This window comes from Ascaphus truei, chromosome 2 (genome assembly GCF_040206685.1).
Source record: "Ascaphus truei isolate aAscTru1 chromosome 2, aAscTru1.hap1, whole genome shotgun sequence".
In the NCBI taxonomy this organism is placed as follows: domain Eukaryota; kingdom Metazoa; phylum Chordata; class Amphibia; order Anura; family Ascaphidae; genus Ascaphus; species Ascaphus truei.
The window spans coordinates 300,450,787-300,477,980 of record NC_134484.1 but is presented as its reverse complement, the minus strand read 5'-3'; the positions used below and the strand labels follow the sequence as shown (position 1 = coordinate 300,477,980).

The window sequence follows — 27,194 nt, the reverse complement described above, 5'->3', positions numbered from 1 at the left end:
AAAATACCCAAGATGCAATCTTCTGCTGCACTGACAGCCAAAGTTCTGTGAAGATCACGTGACCAGCAAGGCACTAGATTCAATTGGTTCACTGCTAGAGAGGGCAGGGCCCAAAAAGTTGATGCTGTTTCAGAAGGGGAAGGGGGTGTTACTTTGTATATGGTTGCTCTAGGAACAAAAATGCATGTTAGGCCGCGCTTATAGTGCTGGCGACAGCGACGTGACCGATGACGTCACCCATCTCCGTTGCCGAAAGTTGTATTTAATTTTTAGCGACAACGCTGGCGACAAGGCCAGTGATGTCACTAAAAGGGGCGGGCCGCCAAATTTAATTGGTTTAGAGACAGACCATCACATGTGGCAGCTGTCTCTAAAAAAAAAATCAAATTTACACGGCTTAAAAGTTTTTGGTCGCTCCGTCGCGCTTACTATAAGCGCTTGCGATGGAGTCCATGTATTTGTTTCGGAGCGACGTCACGACGCCGTCGCAAGGCACTATAAGCGCAGCCAAACATTAGAATGCTACAAGTATTTTCTCATAGTACAACAACTGATTTATTTAAATTAAAAAAAAAAAACACATGTAGGATATTGCTTGAACTGCAGTTTTAAGTAACATCAGATTTTGTAACATTACTTAAAAGATTTGAGGCACAATTAAAAGTCGCTGTTTAGTTTGCTCAATATAGGATATTAAAACCTGCAACAAATTAACATCAAAAATTGGCACAGTACAAGAATCACAAACTTGCAGTCAGTAAATAAGATTGTCCACAGGGCATTCTTTGCATTGCAATGCCAGATATTATTGTCGGTTTATTAAAATAAAAATCAGTGTACATTTGGATTCTCAGCATTTATGGGGCCAATCTATCCAAGTCGTGAAGGATGTATTTACTGTTTTCACACGTCTCTTTATGGAGATGCAAAGAAGAGCAATTATATCAAAACAGACTATCAAAATATTACAATGCACACCAAATTTTAGTTTTTCCATAACAATAACCAAATAATTCCAAAATAGGAATATTTCATAGTAAAAATAGCTTTTTACATTATTAATTCAAGTAGTCTGCACTTCTAAACTTCCAGGTAGTAGTACCTCCAAATCAGGGAAAGGTGTACACAACAAACCATGATGACGTCTCCCATGGAAACCTTTTTAATACTGATCTAGTTGTGCTTCCCTTCTTTTATAATAGTGTAATAGAAACTTTCTTGCTGAGATAAATGGACCGGATTATAGAGCACATGTTTATTCAGCGGATTAAAACCAACCAATATCCTATGTGTTTTTTTTTATTATTATTATTTATTAAATAAATCAGTTCTGTACTAAGACATTTGTAGCATTTTGTTTTTTAAACAACTCTGAAATTATTTTTTTTGTGTATTCAACTGTAACAAGCATTTTGTTTCTATAGCCACCACAAAGTCACATCCCTTTCCTCTACTGATACAGGCTCTGGCACACCCCTTTTTGAGCCATGCCCTCTCTCCGGCAGTGCATCAATTGTATCTAGTGACTGCCTGGTCACGTGATCTTTGCATCTTTGGTCCTCTTCTGCTGCACTGACAGACATTTTAGTGAACCCCCAAGCCAAATCTCCGCCGATCTATCACAGGAGAACGGATCAAAAAGTGTTACATGAAACAAGTTACATAGTTACAGTGGTTGAAAAAAGACATACGTCCATTAAGTTCAACTTATGCTAAATTTAGACTACACACATTATCCTAGGTTTGTATTTACAGTATATTAATCCAGAGGAAGGCAAACAGAAAAAAAAATCTATTGCATCTGCCATCACACTCCATGGATAATTAATTCTACATTTTTACTGTCCTTACTGTAAAGAACCCGTTCCTTTGTTGCTAGTGAAATCTCCATTCTTCCAACCTTAAAGGTACGACTGTGTCGTTTGTACTGCCCTTGGGATGAATAGTTCTTTTGAAAGCTCCTCCCCGAATATATTTGTATATAGTAATCAAATCGCCTCTTGGATGCCTCTTTTCTAATGTAAACAAATCTAATTTAGCTATTCTCATAAATCAGATTATCCATCCCCAATATTCATTTGGTGGCTCTTCTCTGCACTTAATTGTCTAATTCAATAATGTCATTTCTATAGAGTGGTGCCCAAAACACTACTACATATTCAAGGTGTGGTCTATAAAAAAGGGAATCATTATGTTTACGTCCCTTCCATTCATTCCCTGTTTAATGCAAGATCTTGTTTGCCTCTGCAGCTACTGGATGACTTTGGGCACTATTGCCAAGCCCGCCGTCTATAAAACACTCCTAAATCCTTAATCACCACCCTCTGTCTCTCCCTGTCACACACACTCTGTGTTTCACTCTCTGGATCTGGATATCTTATTTACCCTATATATCTTAACTGGCCTATACCTACACCAAAATAACCTATACTGCTTTCTTCCAGATCTGACTCTCAAGCTTCACACGGGAGACATCGGAATCCCCCCTAACCCAGAAGACAGGTAGGGAACACCTCCCCCCAATATATAACATTGCGGGAATGAGGGTAATTGGACATTGAAGGACTGCGGATCAGGTAAGATCCCAGGCGGGATTGCTGCTTTAGATATTGTGAAGCGGGGACGTCCAGACACTGGTTAAGAGGTTCAGGAAACTAGTCATTCACTGGCTTTTTTTTTCTAAATACGACATTTATACACACATACACTTAACAAGGACTAATTGTAGTATAATGTAATACAATAAATAAACTTATGTCAAAATCGAACTCATCACATCTTTCACCAGCACTGTGCACATTTCTTATTGAATCTAATCACTTTTGTACTTACACATTATTTTGTTTTGATGCACAATTTTATTTGCAACTTAGAGGCACAGCTATGGGCATATCTTTTGCACCTTCCTATGCGAATGCACAATACACAGAGAGAGAGAGAGAGAGAGCGCAATACACAGAGAGAGAGAGAGCGCAATACACAGAGAGAGAGAGAAAGCGCAATACACACAGAGAGAGAGAGAGAGAGCAATACACAGAGAGAGAGAGAGAGAGCGCAATACATACAGAGAGAGAGAGAGAGCGCGCAATACACACAGAGAGAGAGAGCAATACACAGAGAGAGAGAGAGAGCGCAATACACAGAGAGAGACAGAGCGCAATACACAGAGAGAGCAATACACACAGAGAGAGAGAGAGCGCGCAATACACACACAGAGAGAGAGAGCAATACAGAGAGAGAAAGAGAGAGAGCAATACAGAGAGAGAGAGAGCAATACACACACACACACAGAGAGCCAGAGAGACAGAGAGAGAGAGAGAAATATACACAGAGAGAGAGAGAGAGAGAGAGAGAGAGAGAGAGAGAGAGAGAGCAACATAGAGAGAGAGAGAGCAACAGAGAGAGAGAGAGAGAGCAAAATACAGAGAGAGAGAGAGAGAGCAAAATACAGAGAGAGAGAAATACAGAGAGAGAGAGAGCGAGAGAGCGAGAGAGCGAGAGAGCGAGAGAGCGAGCAATACACACACAGAGAGAGAGAGAGAGACAGAGAGAGAGAGACAGAGACATACACACAATACACAAGTGACTTGTGCTGCACAGAAAGCTTAAGGTTTGAGACTGTTGGAAGCAAGCTTTAAATCAGTAAAAGATTTAGGACGCAGCAGGACATGCGCTTGTGCAAGATACAGGATGGGGTACAATAAAACCTACTCTATTGAAATAATTAAAAGTTTTCTGAAAAATAATAATCAGATTCCTGTTAGAATAACAGATTTGTTCCGAAAAAGTTTTAAGGCATTGTATCAGATAAAAAAAAAAAAGTGTATTTTTTTTATTAAAATCTTCCAGATGCAAACTTATAATGGTTTACAAAATAAATTTCTTGGAAAGTGGGCATGTTTTTTTTAACAATCTTTTCATAAAGTATAACAAGGCTCACTGGCCGTTCACACCAGATCAGGATACGATCTCTCACATCTTCCCCGATGAATCACCATTATTGGCGGAGGATTCACCAGCTCTAATTGCCAATGACTCACATGGCAGTTCATGTAAGATCGTCCTCGCTGCTGCGCGTGCGTGTTTAGTTGCTGGGGTGCAAGCGGTGACGTGCGCGGTTAGGGGGCATGACTAACGTCACAATGTTAAGCCGCACTGTAATTGGTTCGCGGCAGCGCGAAAATACAATTTTATTGTATTTTCCCTGGTCTGCCGCGCCACTGCTCACGGCCGTGCGCGTCTGAAGTATAGCAACTGCAGGCTCATACCCGGCAATTATAATTGACGCGCGCGCAAGTAGTGCATGCGCGAGGACTATATTACACGCCTTAGTTAGCCATGCTCTGGTTTTCTTTACATAGATTATATTTATGGTTGTAAGGTTAAAAATTATGGTTGTAAGGTTAAAAATTGTATCTGTCAGCTCTGTTCTTTTCAGGGACTGAAAAGGTTAAAACAGTATGTGTCAAGCTTTATTTTCTCAGAAGAAAAGATGGTAAAAGTATTTTAGCTTTGGACCAGCTGTCCCAGGATATCCATTGCATAAGAAATAAGATCATAAGAAATAAGACCACGGAGTCTTATTTCTGACCCCATTAGTAGTTATTGACCTTTATCCCTGTTCCCACCAATTTAGGGAAAGCTTTCCAGATGGTATATGTAATTTTAGGTGTGTGATCTATATGTGGGAACTCAGTTTGTAGAAGCAGGTATTTGGAAGGGAGCGATTGTAGCAGGAACACCCCAAAACAATAAAAAATACAAAAAAGTATTGTGCAGTATAATGATAAGGAGTCAGAGGCAGAGAAGATCTTGGCTCTATCAATTGCCTACTTACGAGAGGTAAGTGGTAAAATCAGCTTCGAACAGGACAGTAGGTATGTGATGGACCGCAGCGTCCGGGACCCAAACAGCTGGAAGTATGGAGGAGATCTCACTCAAAGCGGGGTTCCAAGCAGAGACCGGGTTCCAGGAAAAAAGCAAAGGGAAACCATAGTGTGGACTGAAGATATCAAATTTATAGATAAAAACAAGGTATGAAATGTACTTACAATAAGTACATATAAAATGTACACAACGTTTTCTTGAGGCTGCTGCAGCTGCTAGATGGATCCACTGCTGTTACACCTCCCAGGGAACCTCGCCGGATCGCGATGAATGGCGTGTGACGTCACAACCGGTGCTACGAGTGACGTCTTCCGGTCTGGAAACACACGGGGGCTGGCAGCAGGAAAAACAGCAAACTCGGCACCTTTGGCTTTTCTGCAGTTGTACAGGCTGCTAAAGGTCTTGGAGGTCTTTGGAGATAGCTCTACGCGTTTCGCTGTGTCAAACCACAGCTTCCTCAGGAGAAGATGACACCCCTAATGGGTTCGCAATATATATAGTACATGCAATTATTTAATTACAAGGTTTCAATTAACACAGGTCCTCCTATTAAAGGTACCTGACTGCGGTATTATTTGATTATGAGCCATGTTTTTATGTAATATATCATTATTTTTATGTTATGTACTGTCCTTGACCAAATAGTCTATTATTATCCTTATTGTCTCAATGTAGTGAAGTTTTTTAACCGCAGAGTCATGTACCTTTAATAGGAGGACCTGTGTTAATTGAAACCTTGTAATTAAATAATTGCATGTACTATATATATTGCGAACCCATTAGGGGTGTCATCTGCTCCTGAGGAAGCAGTGGTTTGACACAGCGAAACGCGTAGAGCGATCTCCAAAGACCTCCAAGACCTTTAGCAGCCTGTACAACTGCAGAAAAGCCGAAGGTGCCGAGTTTGCTGTTTTTCCTGCTGCCAGCCCCCGTGTTTCCAGACCGGAAGACGTCACTCGTAGCACCGGTTGTGACGTCACACGCCATTCATCACGATCCGGCGAGGTTCCCTGGGAGGTGTAACAGCAGTGGATCCATCTAGCAGCTGCAGCAGCCTCAAGAAAACGTTATGTGTACATTTTATATGTACTTATTGTAAGTACATTTCATACCTTGTTTTTATCTATAAATTTGATATCTTCAGTCCACACTATGGTTTCCCTTTGCTTTTTTCCTGGAACCCGGTCTCTGCTTGGAACCCCGCTTTGAGTGAGATCTCCTCCATACCTCCATACCAGCTGTTTGGGTCCCGGACGCTGCGGTCCATCACATACCTACTGTCCTGTTCGAAGCTGATTTTACCACTTACCTCTTGTAAGTAGGCAATTGATAGAGCCAAGATCTTCTCTGCATCTGACTCCTTATCATTATACTGCACAATACTTTTTTGTATTTTTTATTGTTTTGGGGTGTTCCTGCTACAATCGCTCCCTTCCAAATACCTGCTTCTACATATCCTTGAGGGGGAGCTTTACAGATTCCCCATAGGAAGGTTGAGAATTCGTTTTATGTTACACCTTATATCACCTTTATGTGTATTTAACACTTTAATCACTTTACACTGTTTAGCGCCGGGCTAAGTCACTGGGTTTCGGAACTCAGTTTGTAACAGATGTATAGAATTGACACATAATTTTTCCCTCTTGCCTTTTGTATAAAAGACTGCTCTGTCCACATATTAAACAGAAGTTAGAACTCAACCACATTGGTGTGCATTGAATTTTTGATTCTCCGAGCTCGACTACCATTATATCTGAGACCGAAGAATATAGCAGCTGCATGATGAAAGCTCCCTGGGTAGAGCAAAGAAAAGGTTTCCTGCCCTAGGTCCAGATTTGACCTATCAACAGTGGATCTCTCAAACATGAACTTATACAGGTGCGCTGACGAGTATTCTAAAACTTGCCTTGGAAAATCTGGGGCTATCACCAACAAGACCCAGGTACATGCTGCAACATTTCAGTGACATTTCTGCAGAGACTAATGGCCCATCGGATTAACACAGCAGGGATCCCTGGCAGTCCCATTCAGTTTGAATGGGACTGCCAGGGACCCCCGCTGTTAATCCGATGGGCCATTAGCCCATAATTCTTCCCCCCCATTTTGTGCACCTCTGGGTTATACCATATTAACTCCATTCAGTCTTTTTTGTTTGTTTTTTTAATACATTTTTGTTTTCCTTTCTTACACATAAGAAAGTAAGGGTTAGTAAAGTTAGCTAGTTTGGAGGCAAACTGATGTAAACTACTATTTCATGGGTGAGGACAAAAACCTGCACTAGTGTACAATCAAGTATCAGAGTACAGAGATAGATATACTGTATATAGAGATAAAGATATATAGATATGTATAGGATTTTAAAGTCAAAGTCAGAAGGGACAGCATATCTGAATTATAGGGTATGTAACAAAAGTTACAAAATGGCAATCAAATTAGCAAAAAAATAAAATGAAAAAAAAGAAAGTAAGGTCAACCCTAAAATGTTCTTTCTGTACCTTAATAAAATAAGGACTAGAAAAGAACATATACAGTAGGACCCTTTCAGTGTGAGATGAGCAGGTAAAGTATTGGAAAGAAGGGAAAAGCAGAGGTATTAAACAAATTATGTACCTCTGTATTTACAAGGGAAGAATCAATTGCAAAAATAGTGCCACAGGAGGAGACCACAACCTCTATATTAACGAACAATTGGTTAACCGAGGAAGACATGCACAGGCGGCTTGATAAAATGTAAGTATATAAAGGCACCTGGCCCCGATGGCATACATCCAAGAGTTCTTAAGGAGCCAAGTTCAGTAATAGCCAAACCAATACATTTAATATTCAAAGGCTCCATTTCCACAGGCTCGGTACGACAAGATTGGCATAAAGCAGACATGGTGCCTACATTTAGAAAGTTAGCTAGATATCCAGACTTAGACTGGAACAATGAGATTAGCATTACGACAAAAGGAAACAGGTTTTTGGGGGTGCTTAAAGACAATTATATGACCCAAATTATTGAGGAACCAACCAGGAGAGGGGCAGTTCTGGATTTGGTCATATCAAACAATGTAGAAGTAATAACAAATATTCAAGTCCTGAAAAATTTGGGTAACAGTGATCTCATTTGAAATAAATTATCAAAAAACAGATTACTTGGGTTCAACAAAGACCTTAACCTTTAGAAAGGCAGATTTTAATAAACGGAGGTCTAATCTAGTAGTAATACAATGGGATGATGCTTTTGCAGGGAAAAATGTAGAAGATAAATGGGCAATCTTTAAAACATTGTTAGAAAAGCACACTTATCAGTGTATACCCTTGGGTAATAAGTATAAAAGAAATAATTGTGGCTAAATAAACAGGTAGGGGAGGAAATGGACAAGAAGATGAAGGCATTTAGATTCTTTAAGTCAGAAGGGACGGAGACATCGTATCAGAATTATAAGGAATGTAACAAAAATTGCAAAAGGGCAATCAAATTAGCAAAAATGGATAATGAAAAAAGGATTGCAATAGAAAGTAAGGTCAACCCTAAAAAGTTCTTTAAGTACCTTAATAACAAAAAAATGAGAAAAGAAAATATAGGACCCTTTCAATGTGAGATGGGTAGGCAGATTTTTATTGGAGATAAGTAAAAAGCTAAGGTATTAAACAAATTCATTGCCTCTGTTTTTACCAGGGAAGAATCAAGTTCAATAGTAGTGCCGCAGGAGGAAGCCACAACCTCCATATTAATGAACAATTGGTTAACTGAGTAAGAAGTTCATAAGCGATTTGAAAAAATTAAAGTAAATAAGGCACCTGACCCCGATGGCATACATCCAAGAGTTCTCAAGGAGTTAAGCTCAGTAATAGCCAAACCATTATATTTAATATTCAAGGACTCCATTTCCACTGGCTCAGTACCACAAGATTGGCGTAAAGCAGATGTGGTGCCTATATTTAAAAAGGGAGCTAGATCACAAATTATACACCTGTAAGCCTGACTTTAATAGTAGGGAAACTACTTGAAGGTTTAATATGAGATAATATTCAGGAATACCTAATGGAAAACAAAATTATTAGTAATAGTCAGCATGGATTTATGAAGGATAGATCTTGCCAAACTAACCTTATGTGTTTCTTTGAAGAGGTAAGTAGGAATTTAGACCAGGGTAATGCAGTTGATGTGGTCTACTTAGATTTTGCAAAGGCTTTTGATACGGTTTCACACAAGAGGTTGGTGTACAAAATAAAGAAAATTGGACTCAGTAATAATATATGCACCTGGATTGAAAATTGGTTAAAGGACAGACAACAGAGGGTTGTCATAAATGGAACTTTTTCAGGTTGGGCTAAAGTCGTGACTGGAGTACCTCAGGGATCGGTACTGGGACCCTTGCTTTTTAACTTGTTTATTAATGACCTTGAGGTTGACATCGAGAGCAAAGTCTCCATCTTTGCTGATGATACTAAATTGTGTAAGGTAATAGAATCAGAAGGACTTGGAGAGACTGGAAACGTGGGCAGGTAAATGGCAGATGAGGTTTAATACAGATAAATGTAAGGTTATGCATTTGGGATGCAAGAATAAAAAGAGCTTTCAAAAGAACTATTCATCCAAAGGGCAGTACAAACGACAAAGGTCACCCGTTAAGGTTGGAGAAAAGGAGATTTCACTAGTAACAAAGGGTTCTTTCCCAGTAAGAGCAGTAAAAATGTGGAATTCATTATCCATGGAGACTGATGCCAGATACAATAAATTTCTTCAAAAAAATAAAATAAAAAATAAGGTTGGACATCTTTTTAGAAAGGAACGTTATACAGGGATATAACCTATTTCATCAATTCTAAGACGCACCTTTTTTCCGATTTTCACATGTCTGAAATCGGGGTGCATCTTAGAATCGATGTATTAAAAAAAAAAAAGTGTCTACAGTACGAACCCCCTCTCCATGTTTTAGGAGAGGTCCCATGTCAGCAGAGGATGAAGCAGGTGGCAGAAGTGTGGCAGGACATGTCCCAAGTCTGCAGGTGAATGAAGATAAGAAGACAGCGGATGGCCGGTGGCAGCAGGAGAGCTGAGCAGGAGCAGAGCGGCATAGGGGAACAGCTTGGGAGGTGCACACTTTAACCGGAAGTCAGACACCAGTCAACTTCCGGTGTACAGTGTGCACCTCACAGGCCGTTCCCCTAGGCTGCTCTGCTCCTGCTCAGCTCTCCTGCTATTATGATCTCCTGCTACCACACGCCCGCTGTCTTTTTATCTTCATTCACCTGCAGACTTGGGACCTGTCCTGCCGCACTCCCATCCGTTGTCCATCTTCAACCATCTGCAGACGTGGGTCCTCTCCTGCCTCCGCCGCCCGCTTCATCCTCCGCTGACATGGGACCTCTCCTGAAACATGTTAAGTGAAAAAGTAATTTTCCTCGATTGTAAATGCAAAATCGATGGTGCGTCTTACAATCGATGGCGTCTTACAATCGAGGAAATACGGTACCAAATAAGTAAACATGGGAAGGATGTTGATCCAGGGAGAAATCCGATTTCTATTATTTGGAGTCAAGGATGAATGTATTTTTCCCCTTAGGAGACCCCGTTGGATAATGTTTCACTGAGCTTTTTTTTGTTTGTTTGCATTTCCCTGGATCAAAATACTGTAAATACAAATATAGGATAAGTATCTGTGGTCTAAATTTAGCACAGGTTGAACATAATGGAGATATATAGATCTATAGATATATATTACGGTGATGTATTGCACCCCCTAATGAAATCAGCTGACGTCGACAAAACGCGTTGGGAGTGACATCATCACACTACTTTGAGACGCGAGTTGTATGCCGAAGGGAATCCCTCCAAACCACGTGGATTGAGTGTGTCAGTACCGGATCATATCTGTGCCAACATTGCCTTTTTAACATCGGGCACTGCTATTGTTGTTGTTGGGGTCGGGGGACTCTTACAGTCCACAGCAGCAGGCGGCGTCGCTGACTCGCACTCACCACCCGGTTCACGATCTGGAGGTTCCCACAGCTGACGGTGGTAAACCACATCGGTACCGGTACAGAGATACCTTTCTATGAATTCTAATTTGAATCATCTTGTAAGTGGACATTGTCTTCTCTCTTTTTTATAATAAATCCTATTTTTGAGGTAATGCACTAAGGTTGTGCGCGGTTTCTTCTTTTTTCTATACAGATTCTTCTTGGAAAGTGATTCTTTCCGGATACAACAGCCCCCATTCGTGCTTTTTGGCTTCACAGCATTGTGCTATTGGATTGCTAATACTTCTTCTTGTTCTCCTGGACTAGACTTGTAACTATACATTGGATTATACTATACGATTGTTACAATTTTGTTTGTATTGTTATTTTTATTGCATCTAATTTTTTAATTAAGCACTGTTTTTTTTCTATTATTGTTATTGATATACACACACACACACACACACACACACACACACACACACACACACACACACACACACACACACACACACACACACACTAGATGCTTCACCACCTCCGTGAATGTTATCTCACTCGCTGGTTTTGGCAACTTTGACTGCTGTGGAAGCTGAACGCCTGCGAAACGTGTATAGTCTGTAGCAAGAGCAAACCAAGAGAAACGTGTTCCCTGTGCATGGGCGGCCACAACCAGAAGTGACATAAGGAAGCAGCGAGTGCCGACATCCACTGAGTTAGTGAGACTGTAGCGGGTCCCCATTACAGGAGATTCAATTGATATCTTGTGCTAAAAAGTGTAGTTATTATAAGTGCAAAATCACTATGTTTTAAAGAGATAGTTTGGGTATAATCCACACTGTTGTTTCTCTTCTATCTTCTCCCCATCCACCTGAATTCACTTTAAGAATGAATACCATATTTGAGACATGCCTGTTGAACCGAGTGAAATGCGAGTAGTAACTCTACAGAGGTACAGCTTGATACAGAATATCTGATGTGTTCATACGATATTACGCTATGTGCTGTGTTTTTCTTTTTTGATGCCAACCTGCGCTTCCCTTTTTATCTGGAATAAGTGTTGTCAGTCTGACAGGTTTCCCATGGGACCAAAACATCGGATATGTTTGCATGATGGACTAAATAAACTTATTTTTTTCTATCCCCTTTGCTGTGCTGCTATTTTCATCACTTTTATGATCTTCGATGGCTATCTAGATATAGCTATAGATATGCACACGATTCATGCTTGCCAACCTCGTCAAAGTAGACTCCGTTTAGCAGGTACGTAAATTGAATACAGTATATACAATTTCTTATTGTTAGGCTAATTCTTTTCCATGCTGCATACTCAATAAGGGCATTTGATTATAGTTTTACTCATACATTACATCATAGGATTAGGTTTTGGCTCACCTGGTTTCTGTTTTACTAAACAGTTCCTTGGGAGGTGTGTGGCTCCTCCCTTCAGGATAGAGATCCTTACCAAATCTCCAATTAGCATAAAGGCATTATACACCTCATTGTTAGTCTACACGTCACCCTCCACTGAAGAGTGGGTGAGTGGCAAAGGCTGACAGAAAGAAGAGATGTGTAAGTATTAATATTTCACATTAGGGTATTTGTGCACCCACAGTTTACCTTTATAATAAGGGAACTTTGCTACTGGCTTTGGCCAGCTTTTTACGGCTCTAAATCACAAATAAGCATATGCATTATTTAACTACTTCAGTGCACTTTCACATACTTGACAATAAGAAATTGCAGAGTAGGTACCTGCTAAACATAGTCTACCTTGACGAGGCTGGCAGGCTTAAATCATGTTCTGCAACCAAATGACTCCTTTGTTACACAGACTTAGGTTCTAAATGTAAAAATGTCATTGGTATATTTTAGCCCAATTGGTAGGAGCGCAGGAATTGTTCTTTGTTTTCCATAAATGTAAGGCCAATCTTTTTAGCGGCTGCATACTTCACAAAGGCAGGAGCGCAGGTAATGTGTACAGAAGGCATGTGTGTATGATACATATACATATGTGTGTGTGTGCGCGTCCACACGGATATAGCCGTGTTAGTCCAGTTGTGATAGTGCAGAATAAATGAGTTCTTCAGTATTAGGTGATACCTTTTTTATTTGGGCAAACAATTTATGTCATAGGACAAGCTTTCAAGAGTTTTCCTCTCTTCCACTCTTTCCTCACGTCAGCAAAACTGATATACAAAGGTTTCTATGACTTAGACAGGGATTGAAATTAAAAAAAAGGACCAATAAAGAACAGAGAGATGCATATGGGGTGGGGGAGACACTGGAAGGGTGTTAAAACAGAGATAAGGGAGGCGCATGCGCAATGGTGAGGGGAATAGCTGCCTAATCTAGTAGCTCCTACCCCCGCCAAAGCAAGATTCAAAAAAAGGCAATTCAAACGCATAGTGCATATTTCAAACTTACTGCTACCGACGTCGGAACCCACAGAGATGGCCCCGCCATCCACAAAAAAGAAGAATACGGGAGATCTCCGGCGATATTTAAGCCGATCCACATCCAGAGACGGGAGAGCAGAAATGGCGCCCGGCTCAGCACCAGGATCGGGGTCGGACCGCGACGAGGACCGGGAGGAGACGCCAGAACAGCGGCCCGTACGGCGCTGTGATTTTGACCGGCTATATAACGACATGAAGTCGTTATTTAGAGCCGAAATACAGGAACTCCGGCAGGAGGTACAGGGCCTGGGAGCGAGAACTGGGGCCCTGGAGGACAAAATGGTGGCGGCCTCCTCGGCGGTCAAAAAATCCGAAAAACGTTCCTCCCACCTGCACAGCCAAATTTCAGAACTGGCCGAGCGCCAGGAGGACGCAGAGAACCGGGACCGACGGAGTAACATCCGTGTCCGCGGCATACCCGAGGACATAGGGGACATAGAAGAGTTCCTCACAAGATGGATGGCGACGCTGCTCCCTGACACCCCAGTGGCAGAATTATTGCTGGATAGATGCCATAGAGCCTTAAGGAATAAGCCGCTGGCGAATGCACAACCAAGGGATGTGATTGCTCGGTTGCATTACTTCCGCACCAGACAGGCAATCTTCACAAAAGCCCGTGGGGAAGAAGCCTGTAAGTTTGAGGGGGTCTCTATACAACTCTTTCAACTGGAGAAGCCAGGAGCCCACGGAAAGAGGCAGAACAGGACAATGAGTGGCAACAGGCCGGCACATCCCGGAAGACCCGAGCTACCACTGAGCAGGAGAAGGAGTGAATAAAGTTCTGCCAAAATAAAATAAAATGTACACTATTATTCTGTTTGTTTGCCTACAAGTTATGGCACGAAGTTTGGTTTAACAAGGCCGCTAGCACCTAGGAGTACCGAGCAGCAGAAGAGGACTTCATACTGCCACAGCACCACCTACTCAATGAGGGACATTCACACACTGCCCCAAGGTTTCAAGCCAAGCCTGGAAAAAAAAGAAACCTACCTGCAATCCTGGTGATACTGGCTGCCCCGCAACCCGGAAGAGGCGCGTGGCACGCACCCAAGGAAGATGGCGGCATCGTAACTCGTGGCGGGATGAAAGCTGCACGGCCGGAAGAAGAAGAGCCCAGCGCGGGAAGACGTCCGCTCCCATCGACATCCGGCTGCTAAAGACCAAAGACCGGAAGGACGTCACCGGATATGGCCGCGCGGCCATCTTGGTAGAGGCGACCGGTTGGGGGGAAAAGAGAGCCACGTCATCCGGAAGCGCCAGAACAGCGACAAGAACCGGAAAGACAGCTACCCCGGACAAATCGCAGGGTCATAAGACCCACACATAGCCCAGGCAGGCAGCGACAGCACACCAGGGGAGGTAGGGAGAAGGAGAGCACCCAGCGAAGGTAGGCTAGGTCCCATTAGTACCACACAGAGGGCACCAGATGAGGAAGCAGAGAAAGGGGCGCATGAACACATAGACATACGCACCAGAAGGAAGAGTCCCAGCAACAGAACGCGTAGAGGGAGGGGGGTACAATACCCACAGGCCCATGCAGATAACAAGAAATAGAGAGATCCTACAGAGGGCAGGAACATAGAATTAGGAAGAGTGCCCCACACAGATAAGTTACACTCACAACAAAGCTGCCTGCGGACCCTGGGACGCTGAACGGTCGCATTGGCTACGAAGGTTTGCCATAAACTATGTTTAAAAACGGTGGGGGGGGGGGGGTGGTTGCCCCGTGCCGTCGGCATGAGTCTCCCTATGGATACTTGGGGGTTAGACCCCAAGGGACCCATGAAAGACCCCGGTGGGCCGGTGAAAACGGGTCAAGCTCAGCCTGACATGGTCAGAGGTGGGCCCACCCGAACCGGAACCCCACAAGGGGCAGTTCAGGCGTCCAGGGGGACTCGGTCCCCTGATGTCGTCGAAAGTTACCAAGGTTTATTTGTTGTCCCCCCCCATGTCCCCAATGTGTGCACCCCAATGTTTCTCCCCTATACAGACGAGCAATATACGAAGCAGTTCACTGAACCATACGCTGAAGCACAACATGACCCGGATAGAAAGAGGTAACGCAGCATTCCATACTGAAAACACCAATGGGTAAGGATTTCACTATCTTATCGCACAACATAAAGGGTTTTAATAGCCCCCTAAAAAGGAAAATAGCATTTACTGACTACCGACGACAGGACCCCGACATAATACTACTCCAAGAGACCCACTTCTCAAAGACCAGTTCCCCTAAGTTTCTGGATACCAGGTACACTGGCGACACACTTTATTCGAGCTTGGCTAGTCCCACGAATTCGGGTATACCCGGGTGTATTGAGGTTTGTGACTGTTTTCTGCCCGAGTGCATTGAGGTATTTTCCAAGCAGGGATTGAAGCATTTTATTCCTGCTGGCTGCAATACTGCACAGTATATATATATATACTGCATTACAATTCATGAATTTATGCCATCTGGTAGACACGGGAAGCATTGCAGCCTATTAAATTCTAATCATTATCATTTAACAGATCAGCCGCCCATCAGCCAGGCATGAACCCAGGCTGGGCAGGCAAACGCAACGGGGCTTGTCAGAGGTGAGGAGCGGCGCATTCCAGGTATCTGCCAGGTACATACCGGGTATTTGCTCGAATAAAGTGTGTCGGTGCAGTATAGAACATGGTTCTCTGCATCAGCCAATATAAAAAAGAGAGGGGTAGCAACCTTGTTACACAACCGCCTGGCGTTTAACACAACTCTAACAAAAAAAGACAAGAACGGGCGCTTCTTAATAATAGTAGGCGAGGTGGGTGGACAACCCCTCACAATAGCCAATGTCTACGCTCCCAACGAAGGGGCCGATACTTTCTTTACAAAATTCTTTACAACTCTACATAGAGTGGCGCAGGGCGGGGTAATACTAGGTGGGGATTTCAACCTCACTTTAGATCCGAAAGCCGACAGGTGTACGCCCAGAATACCGAAACACACACAAAGCAGAGCAACCTGGACCCAAGGTCTCAGGACAAACAGACTGGTAGATATCTGGCGGGAACAACACCCGGGAGAGAAGGAGTACACATTCTATTCACATCCACATGACAGATACAGCAGGATAGACTACCTCTTTGTGTCCAGTAGAATGGTTTCGCAGATCTCCCATACGGGCATCCATGATATTTCATGGTCAGATCATGCACCCATCGAGCTGCGGTGCACAGATTTCAGACTAGACAGACCAGGAGCGACATGGAAGCTTAACGAATCTCTGCTAAAAATCCCCGAAATTGAAACGGCAATAAGGGATAAAATCAGGGTCTATTTTGAGGTGAATGTCGGTAGCGTGACATCTCAATCCACCCTATGGGAGGCCCATAAGGCGACTCTCCGCGGAGAGCTCATAGGGATAGCAAGTAGGCGGAAAAAAGCAAGGGAAAATAAAATTAAGATTCTCCAATCAGAGTTAACAGCCCTCTCTGCCCTACACAAAAATAACAAACAAGCGCAGACCTTACAGGCCTGGCGCGACACTAAAACAAAACTAAATTTATTGATGTCCTCCCGAGCGGAGAAGGAGCTGACCTGGTCTAGGCGACGATACTATGAGAAAGCGAACAAGCCAGATACCCCACTTGCCAATAAACTCAAAAATTGTAACCGTAATTTCCATATTCAAGCCATTCGAACCAAGAAAGGTGACCTTACTTCTGATCCCAAACAAATTGTAGAGGCATTTAAAAAAAACTATGAGACCCTGTATGATGGGGCGAAGGTCTCCCATTGTGAGAGCACTCATAGGCAGTTGAAGACATTTCTAACTGAGGCAAAACTACCCAGCCTGAGCAGATTGGAAAGGGAGGCATTACAGGAAGACTTCTCAGGTGAGGAAATATCAGAGGTAATAAAAGCACTAAAGCCGTCCAAAGCCCCAGGCCCGGATGGCTTCTCTAACCTGTACTATAAAAAATTCAGAAAAACACTAGTGCCTCACCTGGTCCGATTATTTAACTCATTCTTAGATGGTGCCCCTATCCCTGGCCAAATGCTCCAAGCGTCTATAACAGTGATCCCCAAACCAGGAAAGGACCCAGCGGATTGCAAAAGCTACCGGCCAATATCTCTCATCAATTCAGACACCAAAATCTTCTCCAAATTGCTAGCTAACCGTCTGAATTTAGTCATGCCGAAGCTGGTCCACCCCGATCAAGTAGGGTTCATATGCGGGAGGCAAGCTACAGACAATACCAGACGGATAATAGATTTAATTGATTTGGCACATAGAAAACACATCCCGTCTATGGCATTGAGTTTGGACGCTGAAAAGGCCTTCGACCGCATCGATTGGCCCTATCTCACAGAGACGCTGAGTGTTCGGCATAGGGGGGAGAATGTTGGGAGCTATTCTGGCTCTTTACAGGGAACCGATGGCGAAGGTCAGACACCAGGGCTTCCCGTCGGATGATTTTCCCATAAAGAGCGGCACCAGACAGGGATGCCCCCTGTCCCCACTCATTTTTGCATTATGTATAGAACCCCTAGCGGCACACATCCGCAACTCCCCCGATATAACAGGTATACAGATTAATGATCAGTCACACAAAGTGGCCCTGTATGCAGATGACATTATACTAATGTTATCCAAACCCCTTACCTCTCTGCCAAATGTCTTCAGTTTGCTAGACAATTTTAATAAGATTTCGGGATTCAAAATCAATCAGACAAAATCAGAAGCACTAAATATCAACCTGCCAAAGGTCACAGAAAAATTGATTGAACTGAATTTTAATTTCAAATGGCAAGCCTCCTCCATTAAATATTTAGGTATCTATATAACCAAAAACTACGACGCCCTCTACAAAGCCAACTACCCCAGGCTAATTAGGACTCTGAAGGAGGATCTACGGATCTGGTCATGCCACACAATTTCGTGGATCGGCAGGATCCAGTGCCTTAAGATGAATCTCCTCCCCCGAATCTTGTATCTGTTTCAGACCCTTCCGATACAAGTGATCAGAGACGACATCCTCCGTTTACAGTCCTCTATGGTGAAATTCGTCTGGGGTAATAAAAAACCACGTATAAAAAATAGCATCCTCACAAGGCCAACAGTTAGAGGAGGTTTGGGGGTACCTTGCTTGATATCGTACTTCAAAGCGGCACAATTAACCCAAATTATTCAGTGGCACATGCAGCCTAGCCTGCGAAGGTGGGTTGAGTTGGAAAAGGCTTGCTATGACCCCGTAGAGATACAGGATCTAATTTGGCTACCCAAAAAAATACATCAGACCTTAAGTGAACCGCTGGCCGCAGTGAAGTGCTCGTTGGCTACTTGGGAGAACACCAAACACAAGTGTGCCCTGACAACCCAGCACACACTTATGACCCCGATTACGGGGAACCCTGATTTCGCTCCGGGTATGTTACGCAGGAACCTAGCGGTCTGGAAAGCAAAAGGTATTACTAGGCTACTACACCTGGAGAGACACCAAGCCATCAAAACATTTGAACAAATTCGATCAGAAACAGAGATGCCCAATTCCGAATTTTTTAGATACCTCCAGGTGCGAGCATTTTATATGAAAATCCCCAAACGCCCCAAGCGCACAAATTTTGAGCAGCTGTGTTCCAGAGCCACGGACACATCGGGACTCACTTCTCGGATATACAGAGAGGTGGTCTGCCCTGGACAGGACGTTGACACTAAACTTAACTATAGAATTAAATGGGAAACAGACTTAGGGGAGACGCTAGAAGACAAAGACTGGTCCACAATAGTACTGGCAGCAGCGAAAAGCTCTATATGCACCACCTTGAAGGAGAATGCATATAAAGTCCTAATGAGGTGGTATCTCACCCCAACACGATTAGCAAAGTTCGTCAAAGGTTACCCACCATTGTGCCCAAAACAATGTGGGGAACAGGCAGACTTGCTTCACATGCTGTGGAGTTGCCCAAAAGTGGCTCCTCTATGGGAGGAAATCCAGGATTGGCTAACGAGTATTCTCGGACGACCGGTCCCCCTGGACCCTTGGCTGTTCCTGCTGGGCAGGCGCACTCGGGGAATAGGCAGACCGGCGCAAAAACTGATTGCACACTTTGCAACAGCCATGAGGTGCGAACTCGCAGCTTTGTGGAAGCTCCCAGACTTACCCACAATTACAAAAATTCGGAACAGAATCTGGTATATCTGCCGGATGGAACAGTTGACGAGTCTGGTCAACGACACCGGCACAAATTTCTTTAAAATTTGGACCAAGTGGCTAGACCACTCGGACATCCCGGGGGTGAATACCACCACCATCATGCCATAATACAACTAGATGCATTCTCCTATGAGGAACCAGTACAGACAGCGCGTAAAAGGGGAACAGGTAGGGAAGACGATAAGTAGAACATCCACGGGTACAAGCGGCTCCTTTGAGAATAGACGAGTAGATTCGGTGAACACAGAGAAGACAATGAGCCCCTCCCCCCCTTTTTTTTCTGTGTCCGTCTGGTTTGTTAGGTCCGTGAGTGAGTCTACCCGGTATGTCTGTGTCAAAACGGAGGACGGTGGAAAAGAGAAAAATTGGGTTATGGTACAATAATGAAAGATAGCGGGTTGGTAGACACTGTATGCAATGTACTGTAATCCAATAATAAAAACCTTTTTGTGGAAAAAAAAAAAATAGAGATAAGGAAGGTGAGAATTAGGGATGGGGGGGCTGCACATCCAAAGCAGCACAGAGGGGGAAGAGGATGCTGGAGGGGGTGGGGGAAAGTGTAGGATGGCACAATGGCACGGAGGAACATTACAACAAATGATAGTGTGTGAGAAACCCCATGTCTGCATTAAGTCCACTTGTTTTGGTGTCAAAGAGTCTTATAATTCTGAGCTCAAATGTTTTCCGTTCTTGGGTGCATTTGAACATTCCATTGAGGATTTTGATTTTTAAATCATTTATGGAATAATCTGGTACACAAATAGGTGTGTGTGTGTGTGTGTCATATACACATATCTATACTATATTTCTAAGTTTGTTATTCCGTTTGTTTGTATGTCCGAAGCATCGAAATCTCATAAAACGGCACGACGTAGCACAACAAAACTTTTACTGGACATTCTGCTGCGGATTTGTAGGTCAATGCAACTATATTGAGCTTCCAATACGACTCACCTCCCAAATTATGGACATTCTAAGTTTCCATCGGGTGTCCTGCAAGAATGTTAGAGCAGGAGCGGGGGGGGTGGCTACTGAGAGGGCGTGTCCTTGGCTGGATTGGGGCTGGGTGTGTGTGTCTCTGTGTGTGTGTTTGATGTGAGATGTGCGGGGGAGATGTGCCTGCGGGGGTGGGGACATGTGCCAGCTAGCGGGGGGGAGATGTGCCTGCAGCGAGGGGAGATACGACAGCAGCACGGGGAGATGTGCCGGCGGTAGGGGTGGATGGGGAGGTGCGGCAGCAGTTTCCCGGGCACAAGAGATAGCGAGAGAGATACATACATCTCCTTAATCTCATATATAACCATCACTGAAAAGTATATGTATATCTGAGACGAAAAAACAGGTACATCTCTAAGGTATGTATATGCAAACATTGGAATACATATCAGAAAATATCTGAGGTCCAAATACAAAAAAAATATTTATTTTATTCCATTAAAGTCAGCATGTAAAAACAGTTCAAATACAAAATCGCACATGTACCAAACTGCAAATCAATTATGATTATATATTATAGCATCAAGATGCAATCATATAGTACGCCAGTCTTCCAGTCCTGGAATTACTCGACGCACATAGTACTCGTACACAAAATGGAATCAATTTAAGACACACCAAGTACCACAGAACACATAAGGCCAAAGCCTACGATATTACAAAAATATAATCTTCCAAAGATGTGGAAACAGAACTACACAAACCCGAATATAGGAATAAGCAAGATAGATTAATGTGAAGAATATAGAATAGAAAGGGAATACATGTAATGCTGTCATTGTACTACTTATATGTTTTATATAATAATTTAATGGTAAAATAGATTGTAGATTATGCATAACAGACCTGAAACTAAAAGTATAAAATACCCTTATGCGCAACCACAAACTAATTCAGCACTAAAAATTACCAAATTATTCACATTGGATTTTATATTTACAAAAAAGGTCCCCCAGTGATGCACTCTGCCTCACAGAACAGTAAAATTAAAATATAACCTTTATTGAGTAAAATAAAATATCAGGGAGAGAACAAAACTGTATTTAAAAAAAGAATTCAATCAATTTAGTAGCTGCGACTGTGTGGACCTCACACGAGACAAGAGCTAGCTGCAGGTTGGTCACTGGTGGTACAGAGGTCTGGGCTCATATAACATGTCCGTGAATTAACTAAAAATGTGCAAACGTGTGCAAGTAATAAACAAACAAGGTGAGTGATAACTTGAGAAATTGACCATTGGGGTCAAGTGATTAAGATCCCTAAGGAACAGTATGTCTATATGACATACTTGATTACAGCATGTCAGAGACCACTTTGTCATGCCAGTGGACACTGCTCCAGGACTATACCACACTATAGATATAATTATATTTACCGAGTTGTCAGTGGGTGCTGATGAGGACACTGGACTGAGAGCTAATAATGCTAGTGTGCCCTGTATAATATAATACACACCGCAGCTCATGTTCCAATGTCTGCACCTCACTATACATACATCGATCTTCCAATATGCTAGATTAAAGTATTAGTGGGTTCCTTGGAGACGCTGAACTTAATACTAAAGGTACTTGTATGCTCAGAATATTTTTAAAAAAAATCACACTGCAGCTAGACAACCAGTACTAGCGTCTCTGAGATTATTCTCAGTCGCGCTAGTAACGTCACTAACGCGACTGAGACACAGATCTGAGACACTAGTACTGGTTATCTAGCTGAAGCGTGATTTATAATATACTGAGCATACTAGTACCTTTAATATAAGGTTCAGCGTCTCCAAGGAAATCACTACTACTGCTAATCAAGCATATAGGAAGATCGATATATAAAAGTGAGGTGCAGACATTGGAACAGGAGCTTTGGTGTGTATTATATTATACAGGGCACACTAGCATTATTAGCTTTCAGTCCAGTGTCCTCATAAGCACACACTAACAACTCAGTAAATATAGTTATATCTATAGTGTGGTATAGTCCTGGAGCAGTGGCCACTGGCATGACATAGTGGTCTGTGACCTGCTGTGACCAAGTAGGTCATATAGCTATACTGTTCCTGAGGGATCTTAGAGTCACTTTACCCCACTGGTCAATTTCACAAGTTATCACTCACCTTGTTTATTACTTTCACAAGTTTACACATTTTGAGTTAATTCACGGACACACTATATGAGTCCAGACCTCTGTACCACCAGTGACCAACCTGCAGCTAGCTCTTGTCTTGTGTGTGGTCCACACAGTTGCAGCTACTAAATTGATTTCATTATTTTAAAATACAGTTTTGTTCTCTCCCTGATAGTTTATTATACTCAATAAAAGGTTATATTTTAATTTTACTATTCTGTGAGGCAGAGTGCATCACTGGGGGGACCCTTTTTGGAAATATATTGACAGTAACCAGTTCCCTGATAGAATCCCTCCATTACCAGTTATTACAGAATCCCTCCATTACCAGTTATTACACATTGAGCAGGCACCCCTTCTATCATACCTCTATTTTAATTCCACATCATACACCTCAAAGGCTACAGCAACAATTGGGAGGTGGATTTTCCTTTACAAGAAAATCGAAATGTCCAGCTATTGCCCTACTTTATATGGGTGTGATTTGTGCATACAATAAACGTGCTGAAACTCAGTGTGGCTTTAATTAAGGGAGATTTTATTTTTATGTGCAGATGTATTACCTACAGACCAAATTAGGAAGTGTATGTTTTTTTAATACGGTAAATAGTATCTCCAATGAAGAACCGCAACATATTGCAATGCGATACATGACCCCTGGCAGAGAATGGGTTAGTGCTGTATGACTGCTGCATGGTTGGGCACTGATAACTATTTCCCTTCCAGGGGAGTCTGCAAAGCATTTGCTTTGCAATGCATTGCTGACACCTCTGACGGTCTAAGGGTTAAGTATGTAGCTTTTTGGGACCAATAAAACAATTGCAATTGTTTTGTTTGCACATAAAGGAGTTACTGAAGTTTCGGAGAGCACATCCTGAAAGAACATTAAACAGGATTCACATTGCCAAGGCATAAAGGGAGGGGGAAATACATGCCACTTAGCCCCAAGTCGCTCACCCTCCCTCTCCCCAGAGCTACTTCCGGGTCTGCAGCCGGCTTCTGCTTTCTATTTCCGGGATCTCAGCCAATCACAATGAGACACAACAGAGGACTCGCGTGACCTATTCCTGCTGTGATTGGAGTAGGGCGGGTGATTGTGACCCCATGCAGAGTGGAACAATGCGGCAGCACGAGCATTGTCACTCACAGGGCTAACACACTGACACCTGCCTTCTGAGAATACACTGAGATATATATCTCAATCACACAGGGCAGAAAAATATGTGTACACGTGTGATGTCTATGTAGAGAGATTCATATATACACGCACGTGTAAATATATATGATTGTTTTGGAAGCAAAAAGCTATTGAAGCCATTCAGCCATGAAGAGATGTGTTGGAGAGTGTCATGCAACGACACGACCGTGAAAGAAATGCCGCTGTTAGAAGCACTAAGCAGAAGGATAGACCTTACAAGTAAGGTTAAGTAAGACAGGTAGCATTTAATTTCCAAGTCAATAGTCATACAGAAAATGATCAGTGGGCTGATGTGCCCCACATAGTTCACAAAACAAAGTGTACCACTATAATAAAAATACAGAGTGAGAGAGAGAGAGAGAGATATATATAGGCAATATTACTGTGTTCTCATTTGCATGTCTGCAACCCTGCCTTTCACCATTATCACCCAGCATACAGTGCTTCCACTGCAGCAAGGGATTCTGGGAAATGACATGCAAAAAATATATATCTCTATATATATCTATCACTCGTTTGTGTTGGCTCTTAGGTACAGACACCCCCACACCATTTCGGGTATGTTGCCTGTAAAAAATCTCTTGACAAACTAGGCAGTGTGAACTCCCATACAGATCTGGTCAAGTCTATAATAATTACAGTGGTATTTTCAGGGCAGCTTCATCGCCTCGGGAGCTCTGACTACTGGGTCGGGATTATACACTTTATACCGGAAAAGTGACAACACAATGTATCAATTGGTGAGGAGAATGATCATTTTTAATCCTATGCAATTGTGACATAATTCTTAAATTAACAATGCATAACTTTAGGGGCTAATGCAAATCACACTTACACCGATCATGCCCACAATCTTAAAATGTTACATGGATTTTTGCTGGTTCACCCTCTTCAAAAGTTGGACCAACCTGTTATGTATCTTGTCCAAAGAATTGAGAGGATGCCCCTCTTAAAACCAGGGATACCCTCTCACATTCATCAGCCCCCAATACATTTAATAACAAGAAAAATCAGATCAAAACAATAAATTGAGAGCTGAGATTATACATTCAAAAAGACAATTGGTGTGTTGGAGATTAGAGTAATACATTTAAAGAAGACAACCCTAACATGTTCTCTCACTTCATAAAAAAAATAAACACTTTTTTTTGGCAGACAGGTGTAAATGGATTTCATTATCAGTATCCTGGTTGCAAACTGATGCCAAAAAAAAACCAGCACCAGATCTAGCAAAGAAAACAGATCCCATTAAATAAAAGCAACGAGATTGTCCCTTGATAAACATGATGCTGTTTTCTGCACTGGTTTTCCAAACCAGGAAGCTTTGATAAATATACTCTATAGCCCTTAAGAAAGTAATGTTAATGGATATCAGGGTGATGCTGTTGAATCCTGGGGTGGGGGTTGGGGGGGGGGGGGGGGCATTAAACGCCATAGACGCAACTTCAGGGTATGCAAATGCAAGAGTGTGACCCCATTAGTTACTGGATGCTAATCGCATGTACAATAGGTGACCCTCACTTTAAAGACAACATTAACCCCATTACGGTATTGGGTAATTAGTGTACATGGCGGATGGGGGGGGGGGGGGGGCTGTAATTATTTAGACAGCAGCTCCATGATCCCTTTTGCAGGGTGGGGGAGGGGCTGCAAGGCGTTGCTCTGGCCGATAAAGGGTTAATAATAAATGTATAAAGGCCATTGTGGTCAAGTGAGATGTGCAGGTGGGGGGTGATGACGGGTCAATGTGGTGTGAGGTATGGTCAGGGGGAAAGACGGGCCTATAGTCACAGGTCACTTACTAGCAGCACTAGGACGCAGGCCGGGTCGGATAGGGGTAGGAAGATGGCGTATTTCATGGTCAATGAGGGGCTCCGGGGTGAAGCTGCCGGGCTCCGAGGAAGCAGCCTCCGATCACACAGTGCAGGGCAGAGGGGGTGGGGAGGTGCGCCCGGAAGCGGCTTCAATTGCGCGGCACTTCCGTATTCACGCGAATGCCTCTGGGAAATGTAGTCCAATGACTGCTACTGTAGATATAACTACAAAGTTATCACACTGCCATTTTTTTTCAATTTGCCACATGAAATAAGCAACAACTACAAAACGATGTACATATACTATATTCCACACCCACCCACACACATTTAATAAATATATAGCTTCAAAGTACTTAGCTCAATAGGATGCACACAGATATACACACACAAAATCATAACGGCAGCACACATAGTTCCCAAAGGCTGAGTCCATGGTCAGCGCTAAGTGCTAACCCGTGCTGAGGCGCGCCAACGCTTGTCAGTAAGCCCCTGCAGCTGCAATGAGAGTGGCTTTAGCAGGGTCTCGCGCACGCTTCCGCAGCATGCGGAGGCGTAGCACTTAAATTTTTTTTTGTTTTGGCACTCATGGGAGCGCAGGGCCGGTCACGTGAGCGGTTCGCCCAATGAGAACGAACCAGCTCCGTGACTGGCCCGCCCCCCGACACGCCCCCGGACGGCGCGTGAACTAAGGCCAGGGAACGCACCCGCTTTCCCTCAGCCTCAGCGCGCCTCCGCACGGCTGGAGTCACCATGGACTCAGCCTTAGGCTGCGTCCATAGAGGGTACAGCTGTGCAGAGGCACGCGGGGGCGGAGGGAAAGCGAGTGCTTTCCCTGGCCTTAGTACGCGCGCCGTCCGGGGGCGTGTCTGGCGGGCCAATGAAGTCACAGAGCTTGTTCGCCCTCATTGGGCGAACTGCTCACGTGATTTCCCTATCGCGTGAGCAATCAGTTTTGACTGATTTCACGCACATCGCATGCCCCCTCCCGCACGCTGTATAGACACGATCACTGCCGCACGGTCTGCCCCTGTATGGACGCAGCCTTAGACACAGGGAAAAAGGGGCTCTATATATATATATATAGAGCCCCTTTTCCCCTATGTCTAAGGGAATTACATGTGCTGCCGTTACCTGTGGCTAGGGTTGCCAGGTGTCCGGTATTGAACTGGACTGTCCTGTATTTGGATACTCTATCCAGTAAAAAATGAGAGGTACTGTAATACTGGACATGTATGTGTCCAGTATTTTCCTCCCTGGACATAGTGACCTGATGCACCTTTCACCATTGAGTCCAGTATTTTTGGAGAAGTCACCTGGCAACCCTATCTGTGGCTCACAGAAGGCCTGAACCTCCGCAGCTGGGAGCCCGGGGTCTTTTGCTCTTGTTCTCCTCGGTGCAGCGCCTCCACCTGAGAGGGATCCCAGGACAGCGGGATAACCCCTTTCTGGACCACTTACAGTGAAATGATACACACCGGTATATAACAATTGGTTTAGTATCAATAGAATAATAATAGCATGTTCTTGTATAGCACTGCTAGTTTTACAGAGCGCTTTACAGAGACATTTTGCAGGCACAGGTCC

At 43.4% G+C, this 27,194-nt stretch overlaps 1 protein-coding gene across 1 annotated transcript in view; it reads right to left on the bottom strand.

Annotated features, from left to right (window-relative positions):
* ERP44 (endoplasmic reticulum protein 44) overlaps nt 1–25,754 on the bottom strand; it is a 77,285-nt gene extending 51,531 nt beyond the window's left edge. The window contains exon 1 of the mRNA XM_075586408.1: nt 25,596–25,754. Within this exon, the coding sequence (XP_075442523.1) occupies nt 25,596–25,652 (57 nt within the window). The 5' untranslated portion in view covers nt 25,653–25,754. The remainder of the gene's footprint in view (nt 1–25,595) is intronic.
* Between the last annotated feature and the right edge of the window lie 1,440 nt (nt 25,755–27,194).